The sequence below is a fragment of the Pempheris klunzingeri genome, chromosome 18 (genome assembly GCF_042242105.1).
Source record: "Pempheris klunzingeri isolate RE-2024b chromosome 18, fPemKlu1.hap1, whole genome shotgun sequence".
Taxonomy (NCBI): domain Eukaryota; kingdom Metazoa; phylum Chordata; class Actinopteri; order Acropomatiformes; family Pempheridae; genus Pempheris; species Pempheris klunzingeri.
In genome coordinates, this window is record NC_092029.1 from 12232952 (window position 1) to 12259227 (window position 26276).

General features: G+C 41.9%; 1 protein-coding gene across 1 annotated transcript in view; it reads right to left on the reverse strand.

The window, feature by feature from the left end:
* Nucleotides 1-22893, reverse strand: part of grm1a (glutamate receptor, metabotropic 1a) — a 28530-nt gene extending 5637 nt beyond the window's left edge. The window contains exons 1-5 of the mRNA XM_070849190.1: nt 22164-22893; nt 18957-19206; nt 4421-4656; nt 2820-3066; nt 2055-2223 (exon numbers count right to left, since the gene is read on the reverse strand). Of these exons, the coding sequence (XP_070705291.1) occupies nt 2055-2223; nt 2820-3066; nt 4421-4656; nt 18957-19206; nt 22164-22893 (1632 nt within the window). The remainder of the gene's footprint in view (nt 1-2054; nt 2224-2819; nt 3067-4420; nt 4657-18956; nt 19207-22163) is intronic.
* Nucleotides 22894-26276: the final 3383 nt, after the last annotated feature.

The following is a 26276-nucleotide window of genomic DNA, read 5'->3' on the forward strand; positions in this document are numbered from 1 at the left end:
TTCAAACTGGGCTCAATACCAGGTCTTATTATTTACTGTCTCCTCAGCCAAGTAAGGTGAAAGGCACAACAACTGGTTTGTTCACCTTGTGCAAATTATAACTTTGTGTGCGATATAATTCAGACTGATTAGACATGAAATCTCAGAAGTGATTTGTGGAAAACACTCAGAACCTTTTCCAATCATGTTCAATTAGACTACACATGAAAAAATGTGCTTTTAAATTATTTTCTCCTTCATGCAGCACTTTTACATAATATTTCATTGATGAAGCAGGATCCCAAAATGTAGGACAGAGTAAAGTTTACTCGCCAGCTGAAGATGAGTTGGATGACCACCAAAGAGAATAAATGGGATGCGTCAAGATTCACAGATTCACAGAGGGGTGCATCATATCCAAACAGTGACATAGTCACCAGTAAAGTGATTGCATATTGCTTGTTTTTAGTGGTGTAAATCTAGGGATGGCAATTGTGGTGTGTAATATTTGAGTGTATTGCCATTAGATTTTGTACATACATTCACGGCCCCCATATGATGCACCATAATGATGCATCCTGTGCTTTCCCCTCTCCCCACCAGGCAATTCTAATTTTGAGCAAAGTGTCTCGACTCCAGGATGGATCCCTCGATGGATTATTTCTAATAACTTTCTCTTAGAGAAAGTGGTCCCCATTTTTGAAAATATGCTTCTTCTGTTTCTTGTTAAGAGTTAGATGAGAAGACTGATGCCACTGAAACTACCGCCAGCAGACAGCTCGCAAAGCTTAGCACAAAGACTGGAAACATGGGAAAACAGCTAGTCTGGCTCTTTTTGACTTAGAAAATGTGACTATAAGCGCATCTAAAGCTAAATTAACTAGTTATATCACTCATATTTAATCTGTGCGACGGACAAGGCAACCAGTGGAGTCTCCAGGAAGGTACTGGTCCTGGCCAAAAACAGCGTGGCACGCAATGCCCCCTAAAAACTGTTGTTTTTACACTTTGTTTTTTGGATGTTCTGAATAAGATATCTTCAGAGGTGCTTGTAGATGGATTTTTCACCCTTGGACAGAGCAAGGCCAGCTGTTTCCCTATGCTAAATTAACTAGCTGCTGGCATTAGCTTCATATTGAGTATCAATACATGAGAGCATACATAGTCTTCTCATCTGGCTCTTGACAAACAAGTGAATAAGTGTAGTTCCCAAAAATGTTGTACTTCAATGGGGATACAATGATTTAATTTGTGGCTCTTCTATGACTTTCCAAATACTATCAGACTGAATGGATCCAATTCCCATCATGTGGGGGTTGTGACACTAAAACACATTAATCCACCATTTTACAACTGCTTTTCCCATGATAGCGTGAGGGAAAAGTGCTTTTTGGGCCCAATGGCAACACATGAAGAACACACTTGTTGTAATTTCACACTTTGGTCAAAGCCCAGCACACTTCCTGGAGACTTGATTTCAACATGAAAAAAGAACCAATCGACAGCTACACTGTAGTACTATAAAATCATAATGAACAGTTCAAAGTAAAATTCAACGAGCTGATTCACATTGGGGCATTGTGCTGGGAAAACCTGAGTTAAAATAAATATGGCTCAGAGGGAAGGGCAGATGGAAGGTAACGTAAAGCACAGCAAGAAAAGGTTAAATCTATTGTGAGGTAACAAAAAACATATTGTGAGGTAATGAAAACCAAGGGAACATAGGCCTCAAAACATTCTTGCCATTACGCATAGGGGGCTCTGCCCCCCTCGTGTTGGCATTATTGGAATTGATAAAGATCAAGTTAACTCATTATACTGTTTGTGTCTGCTTGACCAAACTCATCTCATTGTTTCAAGAAAAAAAACAGCTGGTTAGAGCAGAACTTAAATAAAAACCGACTCACTATTGAATTAGCACTTTTAGATAGTTTTAGATAGTTTATGTCCCCACAGTCAAACAGCAAATTCTCCACTGTTAATGACTATTGATTCCCCAGTCTTTAGGTTGTTCAGACTAAATTAACACTGATCGAGTTCATTTAATGCTGCTCTAAGGAGGATCTAAATCCCACCTTGATCTGTCCTTTGGAGCAGGGTTCACTACAGACCGAGCGGACCATGTCGGTGCTGTTCATCCACAGCTTGTTGTCATCGATGCTTAAGATGCCCTCGTGCCAGGAGCCCACATTTATGTAGTCATAGCGACCATCGCCCACGCTCTGTAGATTCATGATGTCATACCTGGATGGACAGAGGGAGGGACGAAGGACTATGTTGAGCATGAACAAGTTTATCAAGTAAGAAAGAAAAAAAAAGACCAGATGAGGGACAGAGTGAGGGGGAGGAGAGGTAAAGATCAAAGCCAGAGAGGGAGTGAGGGAGAAGTGGATGTGGGGGTTGGGGGAGGAAAGAGTGACAGGTAATTTGTTGATAATAATTCAGTGGCTTTGCAAACCTTTTCCCTTATTCAAAGTCACCTCAACAGCTTATAACCCTGTTAGTGTGACATCAAGTGCTTGTGCCAGTGCACACTGTGGCCTCATTCTTATATTGAACCAGGACGTGCTCCACCTGACCTCTAGTTGATGAAGGAATGACATGGCTGTCAAATGCTGTCCGTTAGACTGAACAGAGATGAAAGTGGCTGCCACAGCAGGCAATGCACTGAATCTGTTCCAGTCCAAACTAATTACATTATTTCGTGCTAAAGATTGGTGCACACATGTGTACATGTGCACGCGTGCTAATGAGTAGGAGAGTGTTAGACTGGAGAAATTCAGATTATTACCACGTTGATGCCTTTTACTATATTCTTACTACCCTCCTCATCCCCTTACCTTCCTGGGGTGTCTCCGTTTTCATCAAAATAAATGTCCTCTCCTGAGACTCCTCTGAAGGACGTCTTCAGCAGGTAGTCCAGCAACTTGCTGCCGTCGATGGGGTCCATGGCCTCACACAGTCCCGTCTGTCCTGGGCACAACTCCTTGTGCATATCATGGAGGCCATGAGCCATGGCATAGATGGCATTGATGACAAAGCCCATTTTACTATCCTGAATATAGTTTTCATGCAGACTCTCATTTCCTGTTAAAGGGGAAAAGAAGAGGGCATCAAAATAATGTTGAATTTTGAATTACAACTTGTTTGTCGGGTGTTTTGTTTTGTGCTGTGTTCAAAGTGCAAAAATCTCATATTATTCACAATGCATGATGAAATTTGAACCACATATGGCGAATTTATTGCGTAAGAGAACCTGCTTTTGCAGCAAATATATTAGCATACAAGGAAATCACAACATGATGCCCAAAAGCTCGGGAAAGAGATGTGGAGAATAACCATTGTCTGGGAAAATCCCAAGACTGTGGACGCCACGTTGTATTTCACTGTCAGCCATCTAAAGGCACTGTCCCACAGTCAAACTTCAGTGTTTTAGAGGATGGGAAGTTTTGTATAAAAGTAGTAATAAAATAGACATTCCTTCCAATATTTAAGACTAATACGATTTACATTTCTTTTTGCCTCCTTAGACAGTGCATTTAAAATATTGATATTTATTGTCTTTGACACCAACATGCACATACAGTAGAAAATAAAAAGGGTGATCCATCTCAATGCAGCAACAGCAACAATACAGCAATCTTTTTCTGGTGGTTCAGCAGTTTGGGTGAACAGTGGGTGCTGGGTGAGCCATTCCTTGGTGCAGTTGTGTAAGGCCATTTTCTTTCTATTCCTCATACAATATAAAAAAGCTAGTGCTCCACATCAGAGTTTGACTGATGCAGTCATCAATCTGGCCGAGCCAGGATCAGGACACTCACCATTTGATTAATTTGCAGTTTTAAGACATTACAGAGTGTATTGTGTGAAAGACGACATCAGTCAAACTCTTCTCGTCTTGAAGGAGTCCAATGTTTACAGAGTGCAGGTGCAGTTTTCATAAAAGTCATCACCATAGCAGTGGCTAGAAAAATGCACTTACCACCTTGAAGGTCTTTGAAATAAAAGAGGTATATAAAAGTATGATACAGACAAAGTAAAAAAGCAACTATGTAATGATACTTGACTTTTCTTCATCATTTGATTAAAAGTATACTGAGCAGTTCACTTTAATGTCATTTGGATTGCAGTGTTCAGCTGATTGCTTTTTCATTCTTTGATTGGATTTTGTTGTTATTCATTTTGAATTGTGATTTAACTGCTATTAACAAGTCAAGACAATTTACCATGATCACCTTTTGAGAGCAAAGGGAGAGAACATTTGGGGAGGAAAACAGAGAAGAAAATACACAGTTTTGGTTATTATTCAGGAGTTTTGCATTCTAGTCAAATTTAACAATCTACGCTCACTGATGAACGCTGACACTTTGGATTAATACATGAGAAATAAAACGCCTATTTATAACAATATAAAAATACACATTTCTCTGTAGTCACCCACCGGAGCATACTTTCTTGTAGTTCTTGTTCTCTTGTGGGTGGCCCTGCAGGCGGCACTGGAAACGGTACTGCCAGAACTCAGAGAACCAGGGGTTCCTGGTGTTGGTGTCCAGACGCAGCTTCAGGTAGTAGTCATCAAAGGACTTAACCACCTCTGATTGCAGCTTCATGGTGATTCCTCCCTCTGCCTCCTGCTCATAACCCTCCACAACTTCGTAACGGTCTGCCCATCCATCACTGCAGGAGCAAGAGAGAAAGAAGACGACATAATATTACATTCACAGGGGGAACAGTAAAAGATTTTGAAAAAGATTTTAGTAAGAATAAAACATTGTCATAATTTAGAGTGAGAGGCACTGCTAGACACTGATAGTCTTTTATATTGGATTATTGTATATTATAACTCACATTTAACTGCTGATTCAGAGTGGCATGCTCACACAATTATTCACATGAGAGGCATCATTGACGCTACAGTAATTTCATTTCACACAACGTAATCAAAACAGGCTCCACTACTGCAGCTTTAATTTGAAGGATAGATTCTCTATCCTTCCTGGGACAGGACAACTGAGGTGTTCAGTGCATGTGTGAACAAATCTTACACACCAAATCTTCATACTGAATGGACTTCTGAACCACAATTGTCACTGAATGCTTTTAGCAGCGAGGCTCACACCTCACTGGTGACCACAGGCACCTTTGTCAGCTAGGCCCTTGGTAGGAAAGTTTATTTAAAAACAAAACAAAACACAGAAACTATCATCAATCATGATGTGATAGCTGCACTGCAAATAGTCACCTGCTAAGCTATTAACATCACAGTACATACAGTGCTACCATGTGCCTACGCCTGTACTGAGCTGCACATAACAGCTTGTCCAGTAAGTGACTGGACTTACAATGAACACAGCTCTGAACGTTGCCACTGTATGAATGGTGATCCATGCACTGAAGCACATTTTAATGGTGATGCGATTACGTGGGAAAAAGTGAACAAACTACATTTTCAGTAACTATAAATCTAAACTGAGCTGAATGATTTCAGTCAGTAAAGTGATTTGTATTTTCCACCTCTAAAGGTGCAGTTTATAGATTATAGAGAAGCAGAGCACCGCTAAAGCCATGTGGACAAACAGAGCAGCAAACATAAACAGCAGCAATACGGAGTAAAAGGCAACACTGAAGCAGAGCAGCCGTGGGCCGAATCTCATGTTTTGTATGTCTCTGTTCAGATAGACACTAATGGGAAAGTTCAAACAGCAGCAAATGGTATGACGGAGCAACATCAGCGCACAAACCCAAAGTCTAGGTCACATGTTGTTTTTATTTCAATAATGAGCTCCTGCTACAAGTAGGTAGACGACAGCCCCTTCTCTTGTACGATGTCAAATTAGCGTGACAGCGCTGGTTGGAGGCTTATCTCAAGTCCACCGCAGCAATCCTCGATTTAAGAGGATGGAAATCTCAACAATAGTGCCTCAACCGTAATTGTAGGGTTTACACAATCCCTTTAGCTTGCTTGTTTGTTTGCTTGTGTAACCGTCTGTATGAGAATTTCTACCCTACCAAGCTAATTTGGACACACAGCTGGCCAGTGGGCTCCAAGAGAAATTGAAAACGCCAGTGAAGAGGACACTGAAAAACAAATTAACAGATAAACAGCAGCGCTCTGAGCTAGGCTCTCTCTCTCTCTCTAAATCAGAGCCAGTGTGGGTTCACGGCTGTATTTTCCTCCATGTCTCTCTGTCTTTAATGTGGCCTCTGTCCAGGCTACTGCCTTGAATACCTGTTCTTTTGACAGCTACACACCAATTAGGTATGTCTCACCATGGAACCAATTACCTCGCACACATGGGATGGTCTGGGTGATGGATAAAGTTTCTGACCTTTATGTCCACAATTACTGTCAGTCAAGGAAAAGGAGTCATTTAACCAAATTTGTGGGAGTGGAATTATAAAACCAATGTGATTGAGCTATCCCTTCCCAAGCTAAAAGACATATGGATTCCTACATATACTAGGCAGCATGAGAGAGCCAGTATGCCCATGTCTTAAAGAGGTTGTCTATAGCTGACCTTGACATCTGTCTGATTCCTCAGTATTCAGCCTCCATGCAGTCTGACTTCTCTACCGCACTGCAGTTCTAAGAAAACGCTACTCAGACATGAGCAAATATGCAAATACTGCATTTGTTGGGAGCAATTGAATAACAAATAGATTTGGTGCACGAGCGAGTATTTAGAGCACCTGAGTGATGTTTGAGGGACTGGATCAAAATAAACGACAGAGCCCAGTGTGACGATAGCATCAGTGCACAGAGGAGTAACCTTCATCAGGCTTTGGCCACACAGCCAATATTTGACAGTAGGATCAATTCATCATTAGTTTTGGTATTTTCATGGGATTTGATGACAATAAGAAAAATATGTAATATTACCAGCCTTATACTTTATGTCATATTCAAAGATGAAAAGAAAATTAGGCCCAATTGTATGGCTATTTATTTATGTATTTACATGCTGTAGGCTAATGGAAGGAAACCCCTCCACACCTGGACCTTGAGTCACCTGTGACCACATCTGGCTGCCTCTGTGAGCGATTTCTGGCTATTCAATTTTACATGAAGAATCGTACTGTCTACAACAAATAATGTTAGAGACAAGAGCAATGGTTAATGGCAGCGTGGTCTACATCACAACGTATATCTTATTTCATGGGTAAGGATGTCGGCCTGTTATGTCTCCAGAGATGTTTACTGCACTGTATGCATTTTAATTAAAAAAAAACAAACAATTCAGCTGAGTCATCCTATTTACTTTCCTGATTGAGTTTAGAGTCAGAAACACGTGAATGTAACTGGTCCGAGTCACATTTTCCTCATTTACTCCAAGTGAATACTGTCTTTGTCTCTCCCTCTCTCTTTCAGTGCATGTAGTACAGACAAAGACACACACACACACACACACCACTGTATAGATTTGTGTGCATTTGTGTGCGTCTATTCAATACAATTCAGTATTTAACACATCTATTTCAAACAGAATAGCAGAAAACAGGTTTTTAGATAAAGAGGGGTGGTGGGGGTGCTGTTCAACACTCTACATGAATATAATATAAATGCACGAGGCACTTAAGACATGCTTGACTGTTTCTCACAGTGGAGCTTGTGGTAAAGTAAAATGACACTCTCTCTTCTAACTCTTCTCTCTCTCAGGATCGTGCTGTCTGGCAGGACTCCAAACAGCTCATCAAAACTCTCGAGCCATCAGGGGGACGCCTAATGGGACAAAATGTGATTTAATGTCACCTCAATGTTCCGCGTCTTCACGCTACATATCAGAGGGCCCATCGTGACATATGTCAGACATACCGGAGGAGCACCTGTTTGAGCAAATTAAGGAGTCATCACTGTTCCACTGACGAGGAGTCAGTCTGTCATACTTACAGAGCATACCTGATATGATTAAAATAATTCTTGACATTAGTTTTAACTTTTACTTAAGAAGGCTGAGATTAGTGGCACCATCTGACATCGGTTTTGTGAAACAGGTCCCAGAACAGCAAAAGCTCAGATCTTAAGCACTGAAAACAGACAGGAGTCCTAGTGGTCCTACAGTACATGGATCAGCAACTCACTTATATATGGTGGAAACAAATTGACCCTAAAAGTAATAAAGGTCAGTCCAGTGAAGCCAGCCAGGGTAAGAATATGAAAAATTTAAGGAGTCTAATGGTTAGATGCCCAACAACTGTCAAAAGATATATGTTATTTATATACTGCTGAATAACGGACCCCAGCTTACATACCATAAGTCAGGCCTCCAACATGTGACCTGTAAATGCATTGTGTGCACATCCACAATTACACTACAAATTTATTTGGGGCACAGTGGAATCAAACAAGCAAATCCCACAAGACTGCAGCGAATTCTAACAGTATTAACTCAATTCATTTTCTCCTTTACCCTCAACTGTCCAAATAAATAGAACGTCTCACTTAAATCAGCATTCAGCCCTGCAAGTAAAGTCGCCAGTACGTTATTCATTTGCTGCCATATGCTTTAGAATGGGACGTGTGCGTTTTGATGATTTACTCAGACTTGATGATGTGTGTCATTGTTTAGAGGAGCACAGCAGGCCAACAGCTGGATAATTTAAAGAGTAATATACAACAGCGAGTAGACTGAGAGCTCCCCCGACTCTCCCGGATGATCTAGTTCCAGTTTGATAGCACATTTGTATATTTATGAAGCCATGAATTAATTGGCAGGGCAGAGATTTAATCACATGCGCTATTTCCCTGGAGGATGAATGGGAAGAGTTACTTTAAAAAGAGGAAGGGGAGGATAGGGGAGTCAAGTCTTTTTTTTAATTGCTCTGTGTAACTCTTTTTTTTTTCTGTGCAAAAGTTTAGGTGGTTAATGGAAAAACTTTTTATCTGTCTGTCACTCACAGACCACGAGCATGTCAACCGAATCACAAAGTCTTTGATCTTAATGTAAAACCCACTGAGACGCCCCTGTGGCACTCTAGAGCGGGTCGTCCACTAATTGGAAGCTTGACGGTTCGATTCCCGGCTTCTCCACTTCATGGGAAAGTATCCTTGAGCAAGATACTGAGCCTAAAATGATCAATGTATGTGTGTCAACTGGTGAGGACCTTCCATCAGATCACTGTGAATGGTTGAATGTGTGTGTGTTGTGCTGCAGACCACTTTGAATGGTCGAAAAGCCTCGAAAGGCGCCATACAAGCACAGTCCATTTACACAAATAGACTTGTTTCATTTACTCCTGTCGCATTGTCAATTTAGCTCATTTTCAGCAATGGTCTTTACACACAAGTCCTTTTTCCTGTCAGCAGGAATATATGCTTACGTGGAAGTGCTCATAATGCAGATTGGGCTCTGTCAGAGTTATATAATTATTACTGATGTATTAAGGTGTAAGCGGCATTTTAACCCTTACATTTCCAGGCCAGAAATATGTTTTTGTGCTACCTATATTTATCTGACTCCTTATACAGATACAGATTTGATACACTCAGATACAAAAAATTACACTCAAATACAGATTTGAGTGTGATTTATTTTACAAACTACCTTGAGCCATTTGAAAATCAATATATTATGTATATAAAGTTGAATAATTAATACATGTGGACTCACTGTTTTCTTAGAAAATTTCTGTTCCAAATGGATTTTGCAAAAATCCAGAAGGTGTCAAATATGACAGCTAATTACAGAACAGAAGTCCAATTTACGAATGAAATCTGTGAGGTTCTTAGTGTAACTGGCAGCAACTATTGGCTCACAACAGCCTCGAAACCAGGAAATGAGACAGGCCAAAATGACAAACAAACCTTTACTCACTAATAGCAAGATACATCATTCGGTTCGGTTCATGGGCAACCCCGACTTAAAGAGTGAGCGTGGGCTATTTTCAACACTTTATATTCTGTCAGGTAGTTTGATCTACTACACTTCATCATATGTTATCAGGTGAACATGTGCTTTTGGAGGAATGTAGTGAAGTAAACATGCAACATTTCCCTCATGTGTTGGAGTAGAGCATAAGAAGCAGAAAATGAAAATACTGTACTAAGTAATATATTGTCTAATCTCCACCACTGCTCTCTTTTACTTCACACAACATTCTTAATTAATACGAAACTGCTCGGACACTGGAAGAAATATTCATACAGCTGAACACTAATGCTCTATCTCCAAAACTCCCTCTCCCCTCCCTGCCATTATCTCTCTCACCCTACACTCCCATTCTATTCCATTTCTCTTTTTTTCTGTGACTCTACGGGGTTAAAGCAGGAGTGCTGGTGGTGGTGGTGGCTTGTTAGCTCGATGGCAACACCGGCAGGGCTCTCATGAGGTGACACAGAGGGCCCTGGGTGAGATGGGGAGCCTTTAAAAGCCCATCCAAGCTGCTTTTACTTATTCATCATGCCCCAGTTTGAGTTGGGAGATCAGTCTCCTCTACATTGACAGGGAACACTACTGGGAGAAAATCCTTTTTGCTTTTTACTACAAAGGGACGTCAGTTCACTACTAAACCCCATGACAAATTCTCTGAATCCAGTATCAGCTGTGGCAGTGACTGATGGATGACAAGATCTTATTATCACTTGGTCAGTCTAATGTAAAATCGTTGCATAAGGTTGGTTGGAGTATTGTTGCTCAAGGCCAGCTACACTTTTCTAAATGCCTCCATGTTCCTTTTAGGCATTTTGGTTGCTCATTTCTGCAATAACACACTTAGAAGAAGGTATGAGTTTCATTGATATCCACTTTCTTTTTTAATAATTGACAACTATGTCCATAAAATGGTAAAGGAGTTAGCTCACTGAATTTTGCAAGCTCGCAAACTTGATGCATTTTGTCCTTCATGTAGTCAAGCAAACATCAATGTGAACAAAAACAAAATACATATAAACACACACGCATAAAAAATATGTAATACACATTTTTGTGATTTTACATTTTGGAAATATCTCAAATTTTAATTGGAAAAAAATGCGTTAATGTCATACATGAGAGGAAACAAATCCTAGAAAAAAACAGAGGTTTTGGTAGCAGGGGGGACACATAGCGGGTTGGTAGGTCCAGGTAGATTTGCCTGACAAAGCATGTATGATAAGACAATATCATCATATCATATATTTGTCAATCGTCCTAATAACTGTTTTACTGACTGATTTGTGGCTAAAATATTGTACGCCCTCATTCTCTACTCTCTTTGTGTATGCATGGCTCAATGTTAGCTGTCTGTACAAGAAAGCATTTCAGCTTCTGCGAATCGTGATGTGACAACTATGTCCAGTGTGCTATTTTTGATCACTCCAATGTCATTCACCCACCCATCCCCTCGCACAAGGGAACACAAGGCATCAATTGGAAAGAGAGAGATGTCCTTGACAATGTGTGGCTGCCTTCAATTAACATCACAGGCGTGTTATAAATATTCAGATGCAGCTCATTGTACTCCCTTGCTCAGTGGAACACAAACATGCAATCACGAATCCCGACTCAACTTGAATGTACTTTACAGAGCTACATGTGGATGCTAAGAATGCAAGCAGGGCTCCATTACTGAATGAACGTAGACAGTGTGTCCTTATCTTATAATTACAATCTTTGGTGCTGTTGTTGCTGGGAGGAATTTTTCAGATGTCAGCCATATTTTCCAAGAAGGGACTATTGTGTTTGGAGCCCTGCTGACAGACTGAACGACAGATCTGTAGTGAGACGATCGCACCAACTCTGTCATGAGCCCAAACAAAATCTCCATGGTGACTGTAGCACAAGCAGCACACAAGCCTTTTATTCCGGTGGTACAGTAAATCCTGCCCTGCTAATAAAAATGGTATTGAGCTGCTTCCTGCTTCATGACGTGCCCCAGTAAACTCTCACTAAACTTACATGCAGATTGCTTTAGCACAGAGGGTCAAAAGGACAGAATCATGCAGCACAGGGAGAATAACGCAAAGATGGAGGCTCGGCACTCTTCATCACTCCTCTTTTGCATTTTTGTCTCAGCCCCAGCCCGCCCCTCCTCTGCCTTCCGCACATTCTCTCGTGCTCTCTGAGTCCTTACAATTCATGACTAATGTATCACTCGCTATTGTGCTCTAACTGGAAGGCCTAACAAAAGGAAGATGTTTCTGGAAAGTGAGCCTTGCAAGAGAGTGCAGCACATTGTTGGTCATGGGGATCATGCCACACGCATCTCAAGATAATTATGTAAAGGGAAGAGGAAGATTGTAGATGATCTGAAAACCTGCCTGTGATTTTAGGCTAAACACAGTCCTGCAGCATGTAATGCACGAAGGCTATCATCATCCCCTCTTTTTTTTTTCTGTTGACGTGTTGAAACTTTGTTTAATTTATCCTTAAACGAATAACACTATTCAGTTGGCAATGGAAATGTTTTCTGCAGTCTTACATTTCCCTGATCTAGTTAGCTAAACAGTTTTCATAAATCTGAATATTTTTTTATAAAATTTGATTCAGAAGAATCTATGAAGGATGGATTACAGCAAAGTGTAGAAACAAACATTCAGTATGAACTCGTTGCACATCTACAAATCTGGATGAAAAAGATACTCATTTATTTTGCTCTTGTTGCCAGTGCTGTTGCCAGTGATAAGGTCTCTTTTTGCTCATGCCCTGCTATTTGCCAAATTACTTATAAGTCAATAGCCAGAATTCCACATCCTCCGCTCTCTCCCTCCTGAGATGGGTAGGAGATGAAAGCCTTAGAGTTGACAGGAAAAAGGCAGCTAAATGTGTCGTGCCATGACTACTCTCTCTCTCTCACTCTCTCTCACTCTCACTCTCTCTCTCTCTCTCTCTTTCTGACGCCCTAAACATTTCATTTATTCAAGCTCAGAGCAAAACCTGAGTCCCCTTGTTACTGAAAATCGAATAGGACAGCCAAATGCAGAGATGCATGTGACACACACAATATGGGTTCACAGCTTTCTTTGCACCTCGGCGCAGCCTCAAAAGACACCGTCATACCCTGCTAATGACTAGTGCCAAGCCATTACAGAGGCAGAACATCCACATTCCTGTCTCAGTGTCCATTTTGTCAGGAATAAAATAAAAAAAAAAAAATAATAAAGAATCAAGCATTCAAAATGGGACCCAGACCAAAACTGTGTGTGTAAGACAGGAGCAGAAATGAGCGTTACATGTGGAAAAGCAGCTTATGCAAATGATGTTTAGTAATAACAGCATTCAAGGAGCATTAGAGGGAGAGAGAAAACGAATGCTGCTAATTGCAAGAGAGCAAGCGGACGGGTAAATGGGTAGGTGGGTTCACTCCATGCCGCCATTCAGAAACTAGGTTTGGTGGTGGGAAACGGGCAGAGGGGGAATGATAACAAAAGACACTGTACAGTAGATGTATATCTAGCTTTCAAAGCTGCAAAAACAATTTCATGGCAATATCTTGATGTAACTGAGTAGGTGGAAATTCAGTCAAGATTCTGAGATTCATTGTAATGCTGAGTTTAACTGCGAGAGAATTTAATGGTGTTTGCCTCAGGGAAACCTTTGTTAAAACACACACACACACACATACACACATACACACACACTGCCAGATATTTTCATACATTCTATGTGTTCCTGTCGTGTTTACAACTAACAATTCAAACTAACGAAAATTAATTTCATGAATCATTAAAATGTTTTATTTCACTGCTCTTTGAAAAATATCCTACTGCCTCTTTTTGCTGCAGCAGTAAGAAGGTGTGCCACCTTCATTTTTTTTGATATAGCATGACCTTGGTACCTGAGAGAATGTGTGGACATTTTTCTGTGGTATTTTTTGCAGGAAAGCTTCTGAGTGTTTCATCATCCTTCAAAGGATCACAGCTGCAATTCACAGACAATATAAAAAGATTGCTAAATTCTTTTTTTTACATGCAGTTGTGTTCAGTGCACTTCACAGGACGAATGTCAAATAAGCCACAATTTTAGATGATTACTGATGAACATTTTCTGTGTGGTTCTGTTTTATTTCAGAATCAACACTGACTGCTGTTAAAACATAAATGTGCACGGTGAGGATTTTAGCCACCTGACTTTTGTGAACAACATCCAAATCCTAAATTTTCCCAGTTACAGTGATTTTCATAAAAAGGTGTGTATGCATTGAATTGTTGCAAATTGTGAGGAAGAAAACTTGTTTTCAAGCGAGGAATGAATAATCTAGACTTCCCATCGTGATTACTTTTTGCATGGATCAACTGCTTCATGCGAAAAGGCACATTGGCTGAAAGCACCGGTCACAGCTCACTGACAGCAACATGCTGGTGGTGGATCTGTAATAATGCGGGCAGCCATCTCCTGTGAGTCCTTCTGTGTATTACTCTCTGTGGTCAAATAACAGGCGAGGAATCTGTGGCCATTTTACAGCATCAAGTGCACTCTACAGTATGTAGCACACGCTGTTCCCTCATGATGTTCCTATATTAAGATAATGGTGCCCTCACACACAGAGTAATAAATAAATTCAAGAGTGGTTTTACCAGCGCTACATAAAGTCAAACAATTTCCTACTGTCCCCAATGCAACTTAATGGGAAATAACTTCCCTCTATTCGTCATGTGGGTGTACTCCAAAGACAAATAAGGCTCCTCTGAAGGTAAAGTGGAAAATCAATTTTATTTTACCTTGATAAACATATTCAGCTCATGATGTGTATCACATCAGTTGGTAGCTTTTCCTCTCTGATGGACATTAAATGATTCCTCCCTATGGTGAGACTGACTTCTGTCCTAAATTCATTCAGTGAAAAGCTGTATCAACCTCAAAAAGATGTGCTAATTCTTTTTTGCAAGGTCTATTTGTCAGGAAACTATCACATGCTGAAGTCTGTCTTTGATAGTTTATGAAAGGTACCAGGCAAACCTTTGTAGTGCTCATTTAACAATGCTCTGTGAAAATACATCTTCTAAACCAAAAGTGATGTTACTTTGCAAGGCTTGCAAGACAGGAATGTTGAATCTGAGATAGTTTCATCCATCACATGCAATCCAAGCAGTTGACAGATGAAGTTCCTGTTAAACAAGGTGAAGGGGGTGACCTATTGACATTATTTCAGTCGGTGAAATACGTATGATGGTTACAAGAATGATTTTTTGGTCATTTGATGGCAGCATATCTATTGACATACTTTTGATAGCAACCTATAACACTGTTATGGTGTTAGTAAACTATCTACACATCCAGCAGACACAGAGCATTATTAACATATATTTGAAGTGAAGTTGTGAAGTTTCTGAGTGAGCAGATTATGCATTCATTTTCCCTGTGAGGACAGTCCTGTTTCTGAGCCTGCACAGTGGAGGAATTTCTCAGCCTGTTGAGAAACTTATCTGAAAATGTAGAAGCTGCAAACTTGGGTTTTCACCAGATCTGTGATGATAAACTAACTCCAAACCTTGCTTGGCTTTCTTATCTTCTCCCCTTCTCTCTCTTTCTCTACCTTTATCTATCTTTGACTCATTGTCTTTTTCCTTCTCTCCAGGTTTCACACTCCCGATGGGGACTCCACCTTAATCTGTGGACAGACCAGCCAAAGTCTACTCATGTCTATCTTCCCCCATCCTATTGCAGAACTGATTGACTCTCCTAATCTGTTCGCCAACCAGCTACTGGCTAAGTCCTACAATCATGTCTGTTCTTTAAAAATAACTAACTACTAACTACTGCTTCATGCTTCATCCTGTCTGAGCAGAATGTGTTTGTCATCTTACAGAATCACTTTGAAATCTACTTTTTCTACATCAGTGTCTGCAAATGCAGTCTCTACGTGCCAATGCATGTATGTGTGCAGTTGTGAAGTAAAGGAGGCAGCTGACTGGCAAAATCATGATTGACATCACACAGAGAGAAAGACAAGAGCCCCTCTGACAGACAATAACCGAGCAGAGTGGCTGTAAGTGATGCAGAGTGGAGTCTGCAGGTCAGGGATAAAGTGGGTCGAGCACGCTGCCACACCTGGCCCTTGTCTGAAGAGCAGGTTAGCCGAGCAGGGAAAACAAAAGCTCTCCGATCCAAAACTCTCTGCATGTCTACTTGTAGTTTATGCAGCCACTGCTATAGTGAGTTTTTTTCTGCCTCTGTGGTGTTGATGATCATCTCCACATCTGATGTGGTGAAAAAACCACAGCACTGCCTGCTCTTGGAGTTTTCAAATCTTTGTTGTGTCTGGTGCAGCATCTCTTATGTGGTTCTGTTTATTTGTGCCAATTGCAATAAAATGGGGAGATGTATAAGGCCATAACTGATTCATTGCTTTTGATGGAACCTGCTGCAAGTGCCTTGTTATCTTTACAAATTATAGTGCTATAATTAAAACACCACTAGCAGCAGACACTGATTGTGATGAGGGATGATGCATTTTGGAGTGATGCTTTGACATTTAAATTGTTGGCCTGACAGGGATGCTATAATTGAAAATTAAATTTTCTAAATAATGAAGTCTTTGAAGGACAGGGCCTGTCTGATTATGAAGAAACCGGGACTGATCATGTGCCCTGTTTCTCATGCATTGTGCTTATTTAGGCCATGTTGATTTTAAAACTGCATGTGATGACTTTTTTGAGGGTAAAATATCAACTTGTATTTTTTTAACAGTGTCATAGTTGATGTTTAGCTCGTATTAAGACTTTTCCTATTCCTATAAAATCCTATTGTGGTCTGTTGTGATACCAGAGAGTACACTGGTGATAAAGTGTAGTGCTGCACACAAATTATGCTTTTACTATTATATATGTATGTGTTTGTCAATCCAATTAAATCTGCTAGCACAAGATCCTTGTTTGAACCTCTCTGCACTAACTGATTTTTTAACCACTTTTGGGCAATGGAAACAACAACAATGATATATTATCACTTTTAAGTTGTTATGCTGAACATGTTAGCAAACAGTATTTATACATTCAGGAGACACGGAGCAACATCAGCATTCATTCTGAGTCATGTTTCTGGCCACCAAATGAACAATGCCCCACTAGGTTCAGCAGGTAGTGTGCCGAGGGTTTTTAGAAGTTTAGAGTCTGCTGCTTCTGCAAACAATGCAGACGAGAGCAGTAAAGTCGTGGCTGTAAAACCAAAACAGTGAGCTGGAAGACATTAAAATGCTTTGCATAAATTTGCACAAATATACGAGGGACTGAGTAGTCGGCGTGTTAGATGTTCAATGTAAGAACGACAGATAGGCCTGTCTGTACTCTTCTTGCCATTTTGATTCATTCACCTTTTATTTGTCTTTGTGTATCTTACATCCCTCAAATTCTCTGTGAATACCCCCCCCCCCCCCACACACACACACACACACACACACACTTCATGAAAGAGGCACCGTAAATTAAGAAAACAAACCCCTTTTTGATGAGCTAATACCTGTCTGCCAGCTTCAGTCATTTGTTCACTACATGCCAAGAAACACACACATGGCTTGGCATCTGTGTTGGCCCAGACTTCCTCCATCATTTTTACACACTCTGTCTCCCTATCTCCTGCTGTCTCTCTCTCTCTCTCTCTCTTTCTCTCTCTCTCTGACCCAGAAGCATTTGTTCTGCCCATGGAGACTTCCACAAAAGCTAAAAAAAGACCCACTTTCCCATCTCCTATGGAAGAAAAAGAAAAGGAGAGATATGGGATTGAATGCAACCCCAGAGTGTCATTTTAATGGATAATTTAAGAGACATGTTCTGCATCTGAAAAGCATTCGCCAGCAAGGAACTTCAATATGCACATATGCATTGAATATAATACATACAATATAAACAGGGGCTGGTGAGAGCAGCTCTTGTCTTCTCTTTATTTCTAGCACTGAGAGATATTACAGGGGAAAGGAAAGGCTTCTTCAAGGATAATGGCAGTGACAAGAAACAAATTCCTCAGCCTTGCCAATAGAGAGGTGTCCATTAGATGGGAGAATTTTGTGCATGGGTGCAACTACAGATTTTACCAGATGCAACAAGAACTCCTTATTCACATCAATTAGATACTGTAGGACAAGGAACACAGGACAGTTTTAAGTTAGCACCGCCACTACAAGGCAAAATCTCAACAATTCAAGCTGTGTGAACACAGTATAAATGTACTGCATTTTGTCTCTCAGGCTTTTCCTGTTAGAAGATGATGGCTCAGAATTTGAGCTGCACTCATGCAGCGTTCAGCAAATCTCCAACGAATACTGCTAAGCTAGGCTACAAGCCTCGGCCATCCTTAGCTGTCTTATTAATGTCCTCCTCATGTAACATACGGCTGACAGCCACCCTACAATAGACTGGTGCCAAAAACCTCCTCCCTCTCTGAAGTGATGGGGGAAAGATATGGCATGAATGAACTGAAAAGTAGCATCAAGGTTGCTTTGGCTTTCACTGACAAGTGTGAATGCTCCTTGAGGGCTATTTCGTGGTGTAATGTGCCGCTGTATAAGTGTGTGAGACGACTCTACTTCCCCTTTTCTAATGACTAAGATCACAGCTACAGTCTGTCACTGTCACTCAACAGTGACTGAGAGACAGAGAAAGAGAGGAGGAGGAGGAAAATGGAGAGAAAGATGAAGAGAATATCCAGACAGGATGTAATCACAAAAAGGAGAAATGTTTACAGTTCACACCGATTCAATATGGTCTTTATGTGTTCAAATAGATGTTTGTGAGCTTCTTTTTGATTGCTAAATGTGAATTGACTGCCATTGCCTTGACAAACCAAATAAGAGACATCCTAAAAGGAACAAAATGGACTGGAGGCATTGTTTCCCTGTCTAGTTTTGTGTCTGTGGCAGAAATACCAATTATTCATTGCTGTAGAACATTTCTATTCAGTGCTATTGGTATGCGGTCTAATTCTTCTTCGTTGCCTTGGTGACATGCACATCAGGAAGACAACGCAGCGTTCAAGCCTGTTAACTGATTTCTTGCCATCAAGCGAGATGCTCTCAACTGTGAATCAAAAGATAAAAAAAAAAAAACACACACACACACACATCCATACCTGCCAATGAGGAGGAACTCGCCAAACACCCCCAGTCTCCTCATGGCCATCAGGAGACCTCGGACAGTCATGCCCTCGCAGAAACACACCACTACACGAGCTTTGGGAAGACGCTCCCGTAGTTTCCTCAAAAGGCGATCGTAGTGCTTCTCCCCCGCGTTACTGTAGATCTTGTCCGAGTGGGCAATGCATAAGCCTTCAAGAGAGGCCAGCTCCTTGAAAGCCTCCATGCCACTCTCCCCGTAGTTTCCTACAGGTGATGGAGAACAGAGACTGTTATTAGATAATGAGAATTCAGACAGAAATCATTGTGTTCTCACGGGAGTTAAACAATAAAACATTTTCCTTGTTAAATGTATTTTCACTGTCACTGTTCACATGAAATGAGCCTTTGTAGATATGGATTATACACTGGCTGTGGCAGAAAGACGTACAGGGCATTATTGTCTGTCTGTAAGTGACACAATCAATGTTTTAGTTTATAACAAAGCATTACATGCCTTGTTACTTGCAAAAACACACTGACATCATTAAACAGCACGAGCTATTGCTCTCAACCATATATTTGTAATTATTTCACTGATGGTAAATCAATGTTTTGCTTAAAGCCCACCCCCCCAGCAGTTGTTCAGTGAGTCCAATCCAGACTGAGCTGAGGCTTTGATCCCCTGATAATGACTGTCAGAGAGTTGGCTACTGATTTCAATCAAAGCCACAAGGGGTGAGGATAGCTATCCTTGTTTGACTGCACACCATCCCAATCAAGAGCACTGCAAAGCTGTTTGAATCTAAATCTTCTGTTTCCATTCGGCCTGCAGTGCTTGACTAATGCATCTGGATTGTTGAAGCCCACGGCTCTTTAGCATGAGAGCCGGATTACACAGACAATCCAATCACTTGTGCATGCTTGAACATGCATGTGTGTGTCTGAATGCGGATGTTGTCAGGAGGAAATTAACAGCCCCTATCCATTAAGAATCAGAAAACATTTATTCTGCAATTGCCTTGATGAGAGGCCACGTTCCTGAGGGCCTCCATGCCATTCTCCCCTTTACGGGTGATGAAGACCGGACACTCAATCTGTGCATGACGTGGCTTTACAGAGCAGGAAGACAGCAGCTGAAATAACCATCACAATAATGCGTTTACTCTGGCACACAATGGGCCCATGTGTTGGTTTTCCAATAGTCCTTTGATGATATTTTCAGTTGCCTCATTTAATTCTCCCACCGCTAAATGGAAATAATGATATCCAATTATTTTACTCTTTCCATCTACGCTGTGAGACAGGTGGGTGGTGGCACGTTAGTTGACAGCTCATTTGACAATGACCACTGAAAAACTGCTCTGAGTATTCCTACCAGACTGATGATAATCGGGACAGGTAATTTATGCAATTTCACAGCCCTGGCTGTTGCCACGGGAACGAGCTGCATTTATAACTTGTCTAAGGTGGCGGAGAGGGAAGACTCAAGAGCTTAAGCCAGCTGTGACCACTATTTCAGAGATAACTAAAGACGGAGCAAAGCAAACAATTTACACATAACTCCTCAAATGGTCTGCGTCACAGAAATTTTGATGTGAAGTCTCAGTTCTAAACATTTACTGTGGCTTCAAATGTCTCAGCTGTTGTCATAGTCAGTGTGAGGATTTATAATCATGGAATATTTTAACAATATTTAATCCCATCTAAAGTTTACACGTTTTTGCTTTAAACTTAATGTTTTTGGAAGGGATGCCACTTTTATCACTTGCACTGGAGCCTATTGAGTAAATGATGTTGCTTGCAATCAAATCCGTCCTTTCCCCGACTAGTCTTTCATTACTCTTAAATTATGACTTGAGTCCCAGAGGATCCTGCTGTAGGTATGTAGAAGGTCAGACAGCTGACGCCACCTAGTTATGCCTCCAGGTACTACAGCTCCCAAACTCCCTCTCTTCATCTATCTGACATCAACCTGTGACAAAGCCCCTCTCCAGCACCTGACTATAATAGGACTTTCCAAAGATGTTTTACACTCCCTGTGAGTCCACAGCTCCTCGGGGGGAATCCTGGGCAATGTAGCCTGTCAGTCATAATTTGGGTGCACATCCCTAACTGTGTTTCACTAAGAGTTTAATGAAAAGCTATGGACATAATTCACTTCACAGTAATTACTTTGTCTACGTAATCCCTCTCTCCCTTTTACCTCCTGTCTCCACTGTACTCCACATAGTTATGCTTTCCAGTTTAACAAATTAGAAAAAGAGTCCTCCAAGAAAGTGAGCCCATCATGAAATAAAATACTAAAGACAATTATTGCTAGGGTTTCTACAGAGATAAGACAATTTTAATTTAGGTGCATCTGGTGAAATCATCTGAGCCTCAACCTCCTGACTTAAGTCTGGAATTAATCTAACATTTCCAAATGAATACCTAAATTGTTAATGCTAAAATGATCCACCATTCATGTGTATTGGCCTTTAAAACTTGCTGATAACACCAGCTTTGGTTCCGCATACGAAACATGTTATAACAAAGTGCCAAATAGGAGGAAAGAGTAGTAGTACATGTATTATTCTAAAACAGTAGAAGTGAGATTACTCTACACTCTACTTATAGTCCATAACCTGGCACAGGTTGTTGAGTAAACACACACACAGCTGTACGATGATGATGATGATAATGATGATGATGAAGCATAAGACAGGTGGGAAGATGCTTGAAGTAATGAAGGCCTTGATGAAGGTATATTTGAAGTGCACCAAAGTTGCACTCAAAGACCATTAACAAGAAGTGTGAAAGTGGGACTCTGTGAGGAATCTGTGGGCACTAAAACCCTCCGTTTAGCTCGTCTGTGCACATTTTGTTGGCCATTTTATCAAATCATTTATTAAGCCAGAGGTTTAGCATTAATATATTGTTATCTGTCAGCTCAACTTTAAGTCGCTCCATCAAATGCCCAGATTCTCCTTGCAGTCTTGTGGGGTAAAAAATCATTTTGAATGTTATAAAATGGTAGCATAAAAGATCACAGCAAATGTATTTGTCTCTCTCAAATTCAGGGAGCTAATCAATGAGAGCACTGTTGTGATGCCATGGGTGATTAAAAACACCATAATGAACGATGAGGTCATCATAAACCCACTACCAGACTAACAGACAACATGGCTTTTGGCACACTACGGTGATTTTCCCGTTAGAGACATCAGTGAAGGGGGTCTCACCCTCAGTGTGCACCGCAGACACATAGGTCCAGTTGTAGCGCTTGACAATGTCCAGCATGGCGCGGGCCTGGAGAGTGTCTGAGGGCACGACCCTCAGGAAGTACTTGAACAGAGTCTTGTCACTCAGGTCGATGCTGGTGGCGGAGTAGGCGATCTGCGGGATGTTGAAGAGCTGCAGCAGGTTCTGCACCTGAATGGCCACAGAGCTGGATCCCGGTCCGATCACCCCGGCGATGGGCTTCTTGGAGGGAGGAGGCTGGTGGGACGGGGTGCCGTCAATGCACCATTTGGCCCCGTCCTTATCGTCGCGGATGGAGATGAGGGAGTCCCGGATGAACTCGATACTTTGCTCCAGGGCCACAGAGGAGTGCCAGCAGGAGTCCCGGATCTCACAGCCCAGGCTGATGTTGGGGAGCAGCTCCGGGTCGGCGTTGATCCGGTCCAACGTGTGGAACATGGCCTCCACCCTTTGGATGCCATACTGCTCGCGGACGTCCCCGCACTTCCTCTCTGCCACTTTCTCCGCAGACGGCTGGTGGTGCACGGAGAAGAGCGCGCCGATGATCACGTCCCCGTCCATACGTGCCACGGAGCGGGACGCGGCGCGAGGGACAGCCGAGCGCTCATAGATGCTGCTGCTGTGGGAGAGCACGAGGACGCGGAAGAAAAACGTGGGGAGACACAGAAGAGCGAGGAGACCCATCTTTACGCGTGCCATGTTGTGCCACATCGCGTGAGCCGTGCCAACTGTGCAGGCATACTATCTGCTGTCTGTCAATACATCCACGTTTATCCCAGCGACCATGATCTGTGAGCACGACACCCGGGGCATATCCACGCACACCTGCAGAGAAATAAGACAAAGTGCTGTGACACAGAAGCTGGGAGAAACGAGGCCAGATGAGCTTTAGGTTTATGTAGGAAGAGTTGACTGAGCACGCATGCTCCTCTCCATCAACGCCCTGTTTCACATTCCTACAGCTGGCAACAGCCCCCATGCCTCTCTTATAGCATGGCTGTGCCTTTGAGCAAGGCACTTGGCTCACTCCCTCACTCCCTCACTCCCACCTGAGCAGCAGGCAGTAGTGTCCGCACGGGACTGCTGTGCATTTGGGAATTTGGAGCAACCAAGTACTTAAAAAAATTCTCAAACAGCCGTGTTTTCTCACAAACAGCCAGCACCGTGCACGCTGTCCATTGAGAAAACGAGGCAGGGAGCAGATTTCAGCACCGTGGACAGCGCGCTTTCCACACACGTTGCAGGCACGCCTGTGGACCTGTGGCCCGGGTCTCTCTCAGACACATCGTCCACGATTTGACTCCGACACTTTCCAATAAAAGCCAGGAAACTACAATCCCTCCAGAGTCGACTCCCATTTGAATTCTACATGGCGATGGATGCAAGATACCCCAGGCTGTTTGTTTAAAGGTGCCCCACATTCTTCTCACCAATCAAAGCCTATGGTCTCATAACAATACGAATAATAATAATAATAATAATAACAGTAATAATAACAATAATACATGAACTCAGCAGGGGGAAGCATAACATGAATGGTCTGTTCTCAGCAGCTTATATTACCTTTTATCTATCCTCTCCTCTCTCCTTTCTACATCACACATATTCTAAGAGGCTTTTTCTGTCTGTTGCATCAAAACTTACCTGAATCGCTGAGACATGTCGCATGCCTTCTCCGTCTTCTGTGGCGCGTGGTCCTCTGCTGGATCACTTGAGTCTCTCTCTCTGTCTCTCTTTCTCTCTCTCTGTCTCTCTCTCTCTCAACTCGAACATGAAGACCCCCCCCCCCCCAGCCCATCTCCTTTCCTACAGTATGTATCTCTGATGCAAGTCTTAAAAATGCATCATGAGTGAGACCTGCACTGTTTTATCTGAGCTAAAATGACAAAAAAAAACAAAAAACGTACAAAACCTTATGAGAATCACACCAGCGGGGTATTCGAGCTCAGTATCTGTGTAAGACAGTTAGAAGCAGGTTTGGAAGTGTTTGGTGGAGATCGGACAGTTTATGGAAATGGGAATTTCTCAGGCAGCCCTGCTGTCTGGTCTTTACCCCTATCAGAGAAAGGCTTTTGAGGCAGCTCAGTGTGTGTGCTTGTGTGTGCCTGGCTATGGAGGGTGTCCCATCATATTACTATCCCAACATAAATACATGCAGCAGGTTAAGACTCAGTGTGTCAGTGGTTCGGTTATTTTGAGAAAGTGAGAAGTATTGGTACCAGGTGTTACCTGCCATTTGAATTATATGACAGCTCGTTTTAACTGAAGAGAGTTCATAATGTTCATAATGTTGGCTGAAAAGTGATAACAGCAAGCAGGCAGAAGCACCGCTGTCCTCCATCATTTATAGGTACAGATCACATGTTCACACCTTGAGTTAACCTGCCTCCTGGCAGAACTCATCAGGATCAGTTACAGTAGGTGTTTTCAGCACCATGGACAGCAGTCAACAGTTGGTATTGCGCCATCTAGCGTTTGGTTGAAGGTCATTGATGGTGTTTCAGTCATCAGGTGACAGGAGGGCCAGCCATGGATCTCAGTTTTGCAGATTTAAACCTGCTGATTAGAGCTGCACTCACCACTGTAGCCTACTCTGCACTATGGTAGCCTATTCAAAGTAGAGCCGTGTAGGTAAACACTTCCACTGGGGAAGAAATGACATAAAAGTACATATATTGTTCGTATCAGTGACTGTTTTCCATACAGTGATGACCAGCTCCAGCAGCGTATCCGCCACTGTGAGCTCCTATCACTGAATAAAACTTCTGAAAACAATGTGAGACATCTGTGGCCCTCAATGATGAAGACAGTGAGTGGGTCTTAATGGTTTAACTTCACCCAGCGCGTTAAATCACACACAGACACTGCCCACTCCCAGGGGGCATGCACTTTACTTGGTAGGCTCCTGTCGTGACTCACGCCAGGCGGTATAAATCACAAACAAACGTATAACGGAGTGGCTATGACACTGCCACTGCTGGTGCCCGGGGCTGCGGGAGCGAGCATCTGATATTGAACCTGAATAAAAGTGACATGTTTGGAAGGAGAGACTACTTGGATGCTGCAGCCACACTTCAGGGCAAAGGGCGACGGCGGTACTGGTTTATTCTGGGACTGCAGTCTGCGTGGGCTGACCATCAGGCTCTCCGGCACTGACTAAAGTATTATTAGTTTGATGAGGTACTATTGATCTGGGGAGGCCAATCAATTATATAAGTATCAATTAAAGGATAGCCTATAATATAAACAGACATATTGTCATTTTTATCATGCTCTTAAGAGGTTTTTCAACCTGGGCTTTTCAAAAACGCGACAGCTTAGAGACAGCAGGGCAAAGAGGCCTACATTACATTTTTGTGTCAAGTGCCGATTTCAACCACTGGAAAACTTGCATGGCTCTCAATAGGTAAAAACAAGTGGGCAGGATGAAGGTGAGATGCGAAGTTTCCAGCTCCATGACTGTTAAAGTTTATTATCCATCCACTTATCCTTCACTCTCTTTACCCTTTTATTATCAGTCTCATCGTTTTGTACTTGATGAGGCAGAGAGAGATGTGGAGTCTGGTCCCCTATTGTCTCCCTGCCAGCACTGGCCTTAAAAACTAGATATTAGATATCAGATATTTATGGTTGCCTTGCTCTGGCAGTCAGCCTCAAAAGCCGCACATGAACCAGTGAATCACAAGTGTTTGCACGACATCATGCTGCATATCCGATTAACCAACGCACAACCTCAAGAAAACAATCTGACAGAGAAAATCCACGGAAATGTTACAAATGCAGTGGATGGTGCTCTCGTGCAAAATCCAGTCAACATAGATTTATAAGTATAATATAAGTTATAATGAATCAATCTGTATATGGAAGCATGATAAACCTATGTATGGATAGCACTGAGCAATGAGAAATTTGGGTTTGCATTACACAGAGGAGATATAAATACAACAGTTGTGATTTTTTCATTTTCTTACTTAGCTCAGATTATGAAATTTGAACAGGAAAAGGCTAAATCTGAGTCCTTTTTATGGAATAACTGTTGTAGATTTTATATCATGTAAATGGTGATGGTCCCACTGACTGCCTGGGTTTGTTTC